The 13,878-nt window shown below is 41.4% G+C and overlaps 1 protein-coding gene across 1 annotated transcript in view; it reads right to left on the bottom strand.

Moving 5' to 3' along the window:
* The window catches only part of LOC126183844 (transient receptor potential channel pyrexia-like), a 190,246-nt gene that overhangs the window by 100,434 nt on the left and 75,934 nt on the right, over window positions 1-13,878 (bottom strand). Inside the window, exon 4 of the mRNA XM_049926153.1 lies at window positions 573-870. Within this exon, the coding sequence (XP_049782110.1) occupies window positions 573-870 (298 nt within the window). The remainder of the gene's footprint in view (window positions 1-572; window positions 871-13,878) is intronic.

Genomic DNA, 13,878 nt, shown 5'->3' with positions numbered 1-13,878 from the left:
TTGTTTGAGTTCCAACCTTCAAGAATAGATCACTGTATGTCTGTAACCCTTTGAAGAAGAAGAAAAGAAGAAGAAGCCATTTGGAAGTTTACAAGTTTTTAATAGTTACCATCAAAGTGAGAAAGATATCAATTTCTCTCTGAATCACTGCAACCGTTATCTTGACTGCGGATTTTAGTTCCTGAGTGCTTCTAAAATCTGTTCGTTACAATCTCTCTTCTCTTATAGTTTTTATTAGGGAGTAAATTTGCAATTGAAATTTAAGGAAACTCAGGTAGGATTTCCAAGCTGACACAAATTCACCCCCGAGTTGGTATATTCAGATGGCTCCAAGCACTGTGGGACTTAACATCTGAGGTCATCAGCACCCTAGACGTAGGACTGCTTAAACCAAACTAACCTAAGGACATCACACACATCCATGCCTGAGGCAGGATTAGAATCTGCGACCGTAGCAGCAGCGCGGTTCCGGACTGAAGCCCCTAGAACCGCTCGGCCTCAGCGGCCGGCAGTCGGTCTAGAATGTGATGGCCGCGGGCGTAGGTCGGTGGCGGTAGTGTGTGCGCACTGACCTGCGGCGTGTTGGGGCAGGCGCCGGCGGCGAGCAACTCGCGGACGCAGGCGGGCGCGTCGCTGAGCACGGCGCAGTGCAGCGGGGAGCGCGAGCCCGCCTGCAGGCCGGCGTTGACGTCGGCGCCCGCGGCCAGCAGCAGCCGCACGGCGCGCTCGCAGCCCGCGCTGGCCGCGCAGTGCAGCGCCGTGGCGCGCCCCGCCGCGTCCCAGCGGCGCGCCGCCGCGCGGCCGCCCGCGCGCACCACCGCCTCCGCCGCGTCCGCCTCGCCCGCGTAGCACGCCAGGTGCAGCGCGCTCCTGCCGACACACCTCCGTCTCGTCCCGACACATTGCAACTCAGCTGTGCGCGCTTATCTCAGCTCTCCGAAGACAACTCCATTTTAAATTGCTTTTCTGCTTTAAAATATTGATCCTGGTACGTAGTGCCCTTATGTTGTTTTAAGGATAAAAACACCAGTTCTTCAAGAAATCTCCCAACCTATTCCGCTACGTTCACCACCTTCAGAGATATATATGGGAGAACAGTAAGTTTAAGACCAGAAAGAAAGCTGGTAGTCTGCGTGCCAACTAGCCGCGCTGTGACGCGCAGCAATGCTCACTTACTGCTGTACGTGCAGAACACTGGCTAGCTGCTAGTCAGGATGCAACAGTGCCATTAGGAGTAGACCAATGTCATGTGCTGGCTCTGCTGTCTTTCTAACACGATTTTACAGATACTATTTGGTAATAAAAAACTCATTTTTACATTAGGTACAGCTTTACACAGATCAGTCGCTCTGGATTAGCCGAGCGGTCTGAGGCGCTGCAGTCATAAACTGTGCTGCTGATCCCGGCGGAGGTTCGAGTCCTCCCTCGGGCATGGGTGTGTGTTTGTCCTTAGTATAATTTAGGTTAAGTAGTGTGTAAGCTTAGCAGTTAAGTCCCATAAGACTTCACACACATTTGAACATTTTTTGCACAGATCAGCCAGAACATTATGACCAGCTACGCAATAGCCAATATGTCTATGTCCACCTTCGGCAAAGATAACAGTAGTGACACGTCGTGGTATGGAAGCAATGAGTCCTTGGTAGGTCGCTGGAAGGAGTTGGCACCACATCTGCACGCACAAGTCAGCGAATTCCCGTAAATTCCGGGTACGGGCGATGAACTCTCACACCACGTTCAGTCACATCCAAAATGCGTTCGATCGGGTTCGGATCTGGCGAGTTGGGGGGCCAGTACAGCAATTGTAACTCGCCACTGTGTCCCTCAAACCGCTCAATCACACTCTTGACTTTGTGACATGATGCATTATCTTGTAAAATGCCACTGCCTTCGGCAAATATTATAATCATGAAGGGGTGTACATGGTCTGAAACCAGTTTATGACAGTCCTTGCCTGTCATGGTGCCTTGCACGAGCGCCATGTCACCCATGGATGTGCACATGGATGTTCCACAACACATTATGGAGCCATCGCTAGCTTGTTTTTATCCCGCAGTACAGGCGTCGAAGAGCTGTTCCTCTGAAAGACGATTACTTCGCGACCTCCCATGATAACAAAGGTGTCGGTATTCATCAGACCGTGCAACTCTCTGCCACTTCGCCAGCGTCCAGTGCCGATGGTCACGTGTCCGTTTCTGTCGTAGTTGCCGATGTCGGGGTGTTCACATTGGCACGTGCGTGGGTCATAGGCTGAGGTAGAGGCCCATCGTTAGGAGTATTCGTGCACTGTGTGTTCAGACACACTTGTACTCTACCCAGCATTGAAGTCTGATGGTGTTAGTTCTGCCACAGTTCGCCGCCTGTCCTGTTTTACCAATCTGCCCAGCCTACGATATGCTGTAGTGAGGGGTGGCCGCCCAACCTCACGATGTATGGTCATGGTTTGACTTTGGTTTTGCCATGTACTGAAGACACTCACTACAACACTCCTCGAACATTGGACAAGAGTTGCAGTTTCTGAAATGTTCATAACGGATCTCCTGGCAGTTACAGTCCTCCCTTGTTCAACCTCAGGTAGATCGTGCACCTTCCCCGTTCTATACAGAGACACCATGTTCACTGGTACTAATTGTACTGTGTGTGTGTGTGTGTGTGTGTGTGTGTGTGTGTGTGACTAGCAGTCATTCCTCGCCCATGACACTGCTATCGCCTGGATTGGTTTATTTCGATTGTAGATCGGTGTCACAACGTTCTGGATGATAAGCGTATATATCAGCTTCGTGGTGAAGTGGCCATCATGTTTCTAATGCTCATATATATTGCGATGTGCTCATTTACGTAGGACACTGTGCAAAAACATGGGTCACTATGGTTTTGCGTTTAGTGCGTATTACAGCATATGTTGCTGTATATGAACTTCAGTTAACATATCGAATTTTTCTTTAATTTGGGAGGATCTCTCTATTTGTCTCCAATCTCGAGAAAATTTATTTTATGTAGCACATTCACTTCCGACCATACGCATACGAGAAGGAAATACGCATAACACACCTCTTCTCTCCTACACTTTTGAGATGTCGAAATGAGGTTTTGGCAGATGATAACACGGAAAGAGGACAACATTTTTCGGTATGTTTAACATGTGGAACTTTGTTATCTGCGATGATATAGCCAAAGTGTAGTTTTTATTTAATTTTTTTCAATCCAGTATTGCAGTTTTCAAAAAGTCATCGACAGCTAGTGAAAAGAGAATTTGTCAGTACGAAAATAAACGTGTTATTTCTTCTGTTATCTTACTTCAAACTTACACAGTGAGATTTTCCCTAATGTATTGACCTCTCTGGTTGCCTGTTGTCTGTTTAACAAGTCACTCTGTTTCAAGATTCTGTCGCAATAGCTATCGGAAAGTGCGTTTTTGCAATTTACACTGTGGTTCAGCAAAAGAAACAAACGTGTCAACGCCTCGCGGTGTAGCCTAGCGGTCTAGGGGCGTCTTGTCACGGTCCGCGCGGCTCCCCCCGTCGGAGGTTCGAGTCCTCCCTCGGGCATGGGTGTGTGTGTTGTCTTTAGCGTAAGTTAGTTTAAGTTAGATTAAATAGTGTGTAAGCTTAGGGACCAGTGACCTCAGCAGTTTGATACCATAAGTCCTTACCACAAATTTCCATTTTTTCCCAAACCTGTCAACAAGAGAAATATAGCTGTTACTCGCAACTGATAATGATTCTTCAAACGAGTAATGGTTAACAAATCAGACAAAAATAAGTCGTCAATTCTGTTTCAGTTCTGGCGGAATCCTCCCGTCCCTCATATTTTTAATAGTGAACAACTGGAATGTAAGCTTACCAAAGGATTTTCTCCCTGTTTTTTATCTGAGAACAATGGAAATGGTCAAAGAAGCCAGTCTCAGGGAATATTAGTGTGGGTTCCAGAGGAATAGCAAGGAAAAGGATTTTTGAAAAAGGGAAGCATGTTGACTTCGCATATAAGTATCAGTGTTAGGAAGTTTTTGTTTTATCTCCCTCGACTTTAATTCCTTTTCCAAATTTCTTCTTGGTTTTCGTAAACTTTGCCGTCCGCACGTCTCGTACAAATTTATTCGCTTGGCGCCAGCAGCGATAATTCGGATTACTTGGCTTGTCGCCGGCCGCTTGTCACCTTTCCGTTGATGACAAGCTTCAAACATATTGACTTTTGCGCGCTTTAATTTTTCTGGAAATCCTCTATTTTGCCGTATCGTTCCACAAACACGAATTTTCTTTTCAAGTAACTTCTCTGCAAGTTCTGTACTATTATAATAATTATCCATGGAGAGGTGATGCCACTTTCCATAAGAAGGTGTCAATATTGCCATGACTGTGTTTGCTAAAGGTTGCCCAGCTCCGGAATATATCTTGAATGAGGAAATGTACCCCGTACTCGAGTCACACAGCATCCGAATGAGTATGCCATATTTCGTAATTTTCGACGGATTGTAAACTTTAAAATTTAACTGTCCACGCCACGGTATAATTCCTTCATCAATTGAGATGTTTTGACTTAGATTAAACGTTTCTTTTAAACTTTTTGGAAAAATAATCAAATGAATTGCACTTTGAAAAGCCGGTCGGAATCATACGGTTTATTGTTGTTGCCGGGAAAATGTAAAACTGATAATATTTGTCTAAATCGGACCGGGACATCGTTTTGTGAAATATCGGTGTGTCTAGCAACGGATTCGTTGACCAGTAATTCCCATAAGGATAGCAAGCCAAAACCATTTTATAAGTTCGGGCCCGTAACGTCGACAAATTTGGCATTTTTTTATTCACTTTCCTTGTGTTGCAATTTTGACTGTAATACTTGTTGGCTCCGTTTCTAATATATTCAAATAGATCGTTCCCAACATATAATACTGCGATACCTACGACGCTCTGTGTATCTTTGGGAAATATGTGTGGACCCGGAGATTGTTCAAATTTATTATTGATCCTCAGTAAATCATAGTCTGTCTTCTTCGTCTGATTCATCCGAATCAGTTGCCAACCGTAGCGTTCGCCGAATTCTTCTTGGATGTATTTCACTATCTTCCGACGATTCTGCTTCACTTCATATATCCAATGTCTTCTTCCCAATCGGCCAAATCGTCCGGAACGTCAGACAAGACGTCCGCGCATTCATCATAAACAATCGTCTCTTTCGTCTGCCATGATGAATGTGCACAAGTACTTATAAAAACAAACTTGTTGACGTGTGTAACTTATAGTTACCTAAACAAAACACCGACAGAAAGAAAAGTATACTAAAGTGCTGTCACCGTCCACTGCGCGATACTATGCACACGACACCACTGTTGGCGGTGTCGCCGGACGGAAAAGTGTTAACAGGTGGCTCACTGAATAGATTGAATAAAATCGGGGGTAGCTACACTCCTGTTTCAGTCTTTTCTCAACGTCTGACTCCGTTTCATGTCCTCCAACTCTTATAATTGCAGTCTGGTTTCTGCACAAGGTGTAGATAACTTATTCCCGAAAGCATTTCATCGTTGCTACCTTCAGAAATTCAAAGATTGCATTGTAGGGAGCATTGTCAAAACCTTTCTGTAAATTGATGAACAGAGGTTTCTTCTAAAGCTTTCAGTGTCTTCTAAAGCAAGTCGTAGGGTCAATTTGTCCTGAATGTTCCTCTATCATTGCTTAATATTATTTTCGAAACTCTCAAAAATATCTGATTCCATCACTTTACCTAGGTCACATTTCCTTAATTTTCCACTATTCTACAAATTATTCAGTTCTGAATTTCGTAGCCAATAAATTGGCTACGAATAAATTGTCGCTTGAAATGTTTTGCAGATCATTTCGTTATCAGAAAGTCATGTGCCAACTCTGATTTTTACTCTAACTTTCTCTGGTATCTAGCAGTGCCAAATTATTCCGTGTTTGCCGCAATTAGAGTAATCTATTCAAAGAACCCAGTAAACATCAGGATTATGTCGCCTTCAGTACATTTGCTATTTTATTAAGAAATTATAACCCTAGTGCTGTGACATCAGAATCTGTACTCAACGTTTCAGTAATTTGTCCCATAGACATGAAAATATGTTATCTAGGCACTTGTCATTGGTTATGAAGAGACAATCCAACAAAAGCACAAGACTTTCCTGGCCAGTACATCACTGACTACCTCTTTTTTTAATGTAATCTGTATACTGAATATAGACAATGGCGTGGACATCAGATCTGTAGTGTCTACGTCATAGTCTGTAATCAAGAAAAGTGGCAGTTTCTAACAACGCAGCAAATTATTACAAGTCGTCATCTTGCATTAAAAACGTACCTAGCCGCGGAGCTAGGAGGAGATCAGATTTTGGTTCTCGCGCTCGCGCCAGGCGAGCCATGTATTTGCTTAACGCTGCGTGCGGTACTTTATACATTCACTCTATGATTCTGAAGAAGTACTATTATATACTAAATATTCTTTTTCATGCCTTGTATATAATATTCTATGGATAAAACAACCATACTGTTAAAGTTTCAAATCAGTAACTTCCATACTTTCGAAGATATAAATTTTTAACTGAAACACGTAATAACCGTGATGGCATTGTCAAACTGAATTAGTCACCATAAGGTATTCATCTACAGTATCAATTGAAACTACAACGAAGAAGATAGGTTCATATAATTTAATTTTCTGGAATTTTCTTTAGTTTCATTTCACAGATTTCAGACGAAATTAAAAGTACATTGGAAAAAGTGAATGGAGGACATACGTAAAGTGTAAATGTGATATTTTATTAAAACTATGTAAATGTAATCGTGAGAAAGTCGTTGTGTTACGGGGGAATTTGTCACATATGTCCAAGTGAGGTTGATTTTGTAAAAGGCAGCCGGAAGGGGCGTTGAGTATTAAATTTATTAGTAGCCAGAATGAGATTTTCACTCTGCAGCGGAGTGTGCGCTGATATGAAACTTCCTGGCAGATTTAAACTGTGTGCACTTGCCCGCGAAAGGCAAAGGTCCCCAGTTCGAGTCTCGGTCCGGCACACAGTTTTAATCTGCCAGGAAGTTTCAAATTTATTAGTAATTTACTTTGTGGAAGGAATCGTATTTTATTTTCATTAAATTTTATCTAGTTTCGGAATTACGAGATTTCTAGTCTAAATTGCGTGTGGTAATCTAATTGGATGACATTAGAAATACAGCGAGTAAAATAGAAGTGCTCCAGGTGATCTGATTTCCTAATTATCATACTAGCCAATTTCCCGCGCGTTTGACTAGGGCTTGGTGCCTTTGATCTATGAGTCGATATCGTTGCTCGGGAGGCACTTCTGGTAAACACCTTTGTTCAATCGCGCTGATAAAGTTTGTTCCAAAATGGAAAAATCCGCGCGTTTGATCGGTTCTCGTGTGTTGATGAAAAACAACGGCAGTGTTGAGTATTTTGAGAAGGTTTGAGTCTTGTGTTTAATTTATTTTAGGAGTTTCGCGCGTGAACTTCTCAAGTCGTAAGTAAACTCCGCGTGGCGTGTTTCGTCGAAATTACGAGACATTATGGCGCGCACTTCTGTACTGGAAGATTACTGAACGACTGACTGTGTTAGCTCGCAAGTAGGCGCGGGTCAGTGACTGTTTAGGACGTTTAAAGTATCAGGTTGGACTAAACATCTTCTGGCTGCTTTTGGGTGTGAACTTATTACAGAGACAGTCAGTAACATTTCATAATTAGCGTTGGGATATTAAATAAGGACTTGATAGCCTTTTTCCTTGTTTTAGAGAAAATAAACCAACTAAAAGGAAATTTTAGACATTTTTTCGAACGAGTCATGCAAGAAGTCCAAACATTCTATAGTTTAACTAACTTTCAGCTACTGCCCATGGACTACCGTGATCTCTGCGTGGTAGGCATTTAATCGAATTGTTTTCAAGGCTGCTTTTGTCGACTAAGCTAGTATCTACCATCGCAGGCTCAAGCGACAGATAATCTGAAGCCTATCCAGGTAGGTGGAAAGACTGTATAAAGGAAGTGAGAGGGGAACCCGCCCCGCTCTGTGAACTGAAAATTACTTTCAAGTTTTCCACAAAATTCTAATTTTTTATTCTTTTCAACAAAACAAATGTCCATTTGACAAAAATTTATACAATTTCATTTTCGATGAAACAGTGTGGGTCCTTCTTTTCACATTTACTCTTACATCAATTCCACTCCTGGGTGCTTGACAAACATCAACGTCCAATCATCTGTGAGGTACAAGTGAGTCTCGTGTCCGGTTTCCAGAATTGGCGTATCTACAAAATCCAGTATGTCTAAGCCAAAGAATAAACATTTCTTCCAAATACATTTGTTATTTGTTTCTGGTCATAATGGGTATGTTTGCAAACACACTTTTCTGGCTATCATTGACTATATATCCAGTAGTAACATTACTCCACTAAAGTATTATACTGAATAAGTTCTTTTTCAGAAAAAAACTTTTATTTCTGTAAAACGTGAACTAATCTACACTAATCGAAAGTAAATGGTACTCTAACTACCCCTATCTTTACCCAAGTCAAATTTAAAAACGGCAGTTATTGAAAGGCGTTTCAGACTCAAATATACTCAAGCAAGTTACTGCTGGAAAAACATTCATTCTTCGCTGTGCAAGTTCTTGGCTTCTGATAATATTTTTTTCCAACATTACTCTCAAATACCATTATCTACATTTCATAACTTTTAGAAAATCTTTACATATAAAGGATAACACTTGCTGTTTCATAACTTTTATGTGATATATGTGTGCATAAATACACAATAAATAACAAAGTTTTGAACATTTACAATAAGTGCCTCAGTTGGCAGTTTGCACAAAATACACACGTAAAGTCTGTACTGAATCTCTTGGCTTGTTCATTGACAGTCATAACAGTATTGCCTCTGTTCTGAAACTTTTAAATAAACAGGTAGAAACACATGTCACCACACTTCCATTTTACATTGCCTTATTATACTTTAATGTATTCTTCTCAGTCATTCCTTTAGCATGTTAGTAGCTTTATTTCATACTGAAATTTATTTGTCAATAACTCTTTATCTCCTACGAAAAAATATGTGCACTGTATATAAGATAGTGAAGAAAGAACAGATGATAATAGAAGTTATGAATGAAGAAGAGGTAGGTTGACGATACGAAAAGGAAATAATATTGCTAAAAATTCGGGATGCCTGGCGTTCGTCAAACCCTAATTGTCCCTACTTCTGTCTGTATATACTTCTGTAGGGCAATAACCTTCCTTTCTCCATATTCATTGTTCCACACTATATCCCCTTTTTTCATGCAGCAACGTATAGGCATATCACATTCCTCACTTGCCGGATATCGCTTTCTTCCTGCAAATGGCAGTGCCAAGCGCTTTCCATTTACTATAACGACAGCTTCGATATTTCTAAAATTCGACATCCTCTTTGTATTTTTGCAGAAAAACTGACCCAGCCAACATTTCTACCCTCAACCCGAAAATTATCATGAAATTCTGGTGCAGTTGCTCACCCTGAATCTTTACAGGTAACATGACCTCATGAGTTACTGCTTTCTTACTTTTATCTGTGACTACTAGAATGTTTATTGTGCGACGGACATAATAACTATTTCTTTCCGATTAGGAAATAGCACCTACAAAATTTTTTGATACTGCACATACATCTGAACCGCTAACAAGTAAGCAAGGAACTTTTTCACCAAAAAAAGTTAACCTCTATTATTAGTTGCCCTGATGATCCTTCAACAGTTTCAGTATCTAGTTCTTCCAATAAATCCCGCACTACCTCATGTCTGTCCACTCCTATTCCTTCCACGGAAATAACACACATATTTATCGGGTCTTATTCTAATTTAATTGTGGCAACTTTAATTATTCTGTCTACTAGTGAGAAGTCAAAACATTTCTCCCAAAATTTACCTTATCTAATCCTCTCAGATTCGGCAGCACTTCCTTTTATGTTGTCAGAATTTTCAAAATAACTCCCAGCTTCATATACTTTTGTAGCTTCATCATTATCCCATGAGCTTTCTTACACTCTACTTACACCTTCTTCGACATGTGAAACTGCCTCACCGCTATCGGATAGAATCTACCTAAAAGTTCGTCTGTCGGTGTATCTTCCTCCTCTATTATACTTTCCGTACATACAGTGCTTTCTTCCATGTTCCATATAGGATCCTCTTTAGTACGCAGTGCTTAGTTATGCTAAGATCTTGCACCACAATCGTATCAGCTGTCATTCCTGTTCCTGTCGTAATTTCTATATCCAGTAAAGCCCCCCTCGTCCTCTGCACCTTCCTCTGTGATAGCTCTTTGCACACCTACTCTATTTACTAGCACTTCTCATTTTGCCATGTAGGAGCTCAATAATATCTTTTATTATTGTCCTCTCCTCTCAGAAGATTCTCTACGCGTTCCAAGTAACCAATGAACTCGTTTATGTCGTATCTGGGCGCAGAAACTATTTTATTTCGCCAGTACAAATAAAACTTATTTTCTAACTCCTTTATAATTTGTTCTGTTTCTAACTTGGTAGTCACGTAAAACAAAACAGCCACGTCTGCACAAATCTCTTAAAAGTGTCTTTCTTTAGGTTAAACTTTTTACTTGACCAAAAGCTGTTTAATACTTCCATCTGTTTTCTTTTTCCCCAGAATTCCTGAAATAATGTCTGCTTAAAACTTTCCATGTTGCCGTAATTGTCTACAGCTAAATTTCCCCAAACACATGCCTCTCCCATAAGATTAGATGCCACAAAGCCTGTTTTCTGTCGTCATTCCATGACCTAGGCAACACATCCTCAAAATCACTCCAGAACTCTTTGCGATGCACGCTCTTATTGGGATCAAACCTCCAAAACTGTCTGCGGTTAACATAAGTAATTTAGATGACTCTGCGATACTATTTATTATTACACGACTACTACAGTTCGTAATTTTCTGTCCTACATTTGTTAGTCTAGTGTCGTGCTCTTGTAAGTTACCATTCACTGCTGTACTAAATTCTAACAAGTTAGTTTCTAAAGCAGTCATTCTTGCACACACCTGCCCTCCAAAACTTTTACATTTGTCACTTTCCTCCAGAATTTTATGTTCCTCATTACAAAGTTTTTCAACATTATCTACTCGGGCCTGTATTTAGTCAAGTCAACACTTTAACTGTTCACATAGCTGTTTACTGTCTTCAGCAACTTGCTTTATACGATTAGTTACTCCACCTTTTAGTTTTACGATATCATTCTTGCATTGTCCGCAGCTCGTGGTCTTGCGGTAGCGCTCTCGCTTCCCGCGCACGGGGTCCCGAGTTCGATTCCCGGCGGGGTCGGGGATTTTCCCTGCCTCGAGATGAGTGGGTGTCGTGTGTCTTTCATCATCATTTCATCCTCATTCACTCGCAAGTCGCCGTAGTGGCGTTAAAGAACTTGTAGAGCGGCAGCCGAACCGCGCCGCGAGGGGTCTCCCGGTCACCAATGCCATACGCTCATTATCATCATTCTTGTTTCGCATGGCAAATTTGTCCTCTCACGTTTTCGTTAAGCTGTGACACATCATTTTCTTACAGAATCACTTAAGCCTGAAATTCTGTGATTCATTTCCTCCTGAATTTCCTTTTCAAATTATTTAAATTTATTTTCAAACTTTTCTGATGGTTTAAAAACCCCTGTTTCATATGAGAAACTATTCCACTTTTTTACTATCCATTTTATTACACAGTCCACCTATTTTTGTATTCATATTACTATTAATTTCAGACCCAAGATTATTTATTTTACTATTAATACCCTCCATCTGTTTCATCATCTTTTGGAACATAGTTTCAATGCAAACATTCTGCTCACAAGGTGCCAATGCTGGCTCTATTTTCGCCTCAATGACAGTAAATGGTACTAATTTGACATTATGACCAGGTATCTGTCCCTACTTGTTTTTCTCTCATCAACTTCAAAAAAGATTCCCTCATTTTTCCTTCACAAGACCAGGTGCCAATTTAACATCAGCTTCCCTCGTATTTTTCTCATTAATTGACCCATAAGAATCAGATACCTAATTTGGATAACCAGTGTCATTAATCTCAGACACATCAAAACTAAAATTTCCTCTCATATTATCTGCTCATACTGCATCAGCAAAATCACTAACCTCCTCCTTTCTCTTATTACAGGCTTCTCACTTGCGGGTGCGTTGTCTTGGTGAAACAGCACACGCACAGCCCTTCCCGGACGTTTTTGTTGCAGTGCAGGAAGGAATTTGTTCTTCAAAACATTTTCGTAGGATGCACCTGTTACCGTAGTGCCCTTTGGAACGCAATGGGTAAGGATTACGCCCTCGCTGTCCCACAACATGGACACCATCATTTTTTCAGCACTGGCGGTTACCTGAAATTTTTTTGCTGGCGGTGAATCCGTGCGCTTCCATTGAGCTGACTGGCGCTTTGTTTCTGGATCGAAAAATGGCATCCACGTCTCATCCATTGTCACAACCGACGAAACGAAAGTCCCATTCATGCTGTCGTTGCGCGTCAACATTGCTTGGCAACATGCCACACGGGCAGCCATGTGGTCGTCCATCAGCATTCGTGGCACCCACCTGGATGACACTTTTCGCATTTTCAGGTCGTCATGCAGGATTGTGTGCACAGAACCCACAGAAATGCCAACTCTGGAGGCGATCTGTTCAACAGTCATTCGGCGATCCCTCAAAACAATTCTCTCCACTTTCTCGATCATGTCGTCAGACCGGCTTGTGCGAGCCTGAGGTTGTTTCGGTTTGTTGTCACACGACGTTCTGCCTTCATTAAACTGTCGCACCCACGAACGCACTTTCGACACATCCATAACTCCATCACCACATGTCTCCTTCAACTGTCGATGAATTTCAATTGGCTTCACACCACGCAAATTCAGAAAACGAATGATTGGACACTGTTCAAGTAAGGAAAACGTCGCCATTTTAAGTATTTAAAACAGTTCTCATTCTCGCCGCTGGCGGTAAAATTCCATCTGCCGTACGGTGCTGCCATCTTTGGGAGGTATTGACAATGAACGCGGCCTCATTTTAAAACAATGCGCATGTTTCTATCTCTTTCCAGTCCGGAGAAAAAAAATCGGAGGCCTTAGAACTTGAATGCACCTCGTAATTAGGAAATCAGATCGCCTCGAGCACATCTATACTCGCGGTATTTCTAATGTCAGCCAATCAGATTACCACGCGCTATTTGGACTAGAAATCTCGTAATTCCGCAACTAGATAAATTTTAATGAAAATAAAATACGATTCCTTTCCACAAAGTAAATTACTAATAAATTTAATGCCCAGCGACCCTTCCGGCTGTCTTTTACAAAATCAAGCTCACTTGGACATATGTGACAAATTCCCCCGTAACACAACGACTTTCTCACGCTTACATTTACATAGTTTTAATGAAATATCACATTTTCACTTTACGTACGTCCTCAATTCACTTTTTCCAATGTACTGTTAATTTCGTCCGAAATCTGTGGCAATGAAACTAAAGGAAATTCCAGAAAATTAAATTATATGAACCTATCTTCTTCGTTGTAGTTTCAATTGATACTGTAGATGAATAACTTACGGTGCCTAATTCAGTTTGACAATGCCATCACGGTTATTACGTGTTTCAGGTAAAAATTTATATCTTCGAAAGTATGGAAGTTACTGATTTGAAACTTTAACAGTATGGTTGTTTTATCCGTAGAATATGGTATACAAGGCATGAAAAAGAACGTTTAATATATAATAGTACTTCTTCAGAATCGTAGAGTGAATGTATGAAGTACCGCATGCAGCGTTAAGCAAATACATGGCTCGCCTGGCGCGAGCGCGAGAACCAAAATCTGATCTCCTCCTAGCTCCGCGGCTAG

This window comes from Schistocerca cancellata, chromosome 1, assembly GCF_023864275.1.
Source record: "Schistocerca cancellata isolate TAMUIC-IGC-003103 chromosome 1, iqSchCanc2.1, whole genome shotgun sequence".
NCBI lineage: Eukaryota > Metazoa > Arthropoda > Insecta > Orthoptera > Acrididae > Schistocerca > Schistocerca cancellata.
The sequence above is the reverse complement of the archived record's forward strand: the minus strand, read 5'-3'. Positions and strand labels throughout refer to the sequence as shown.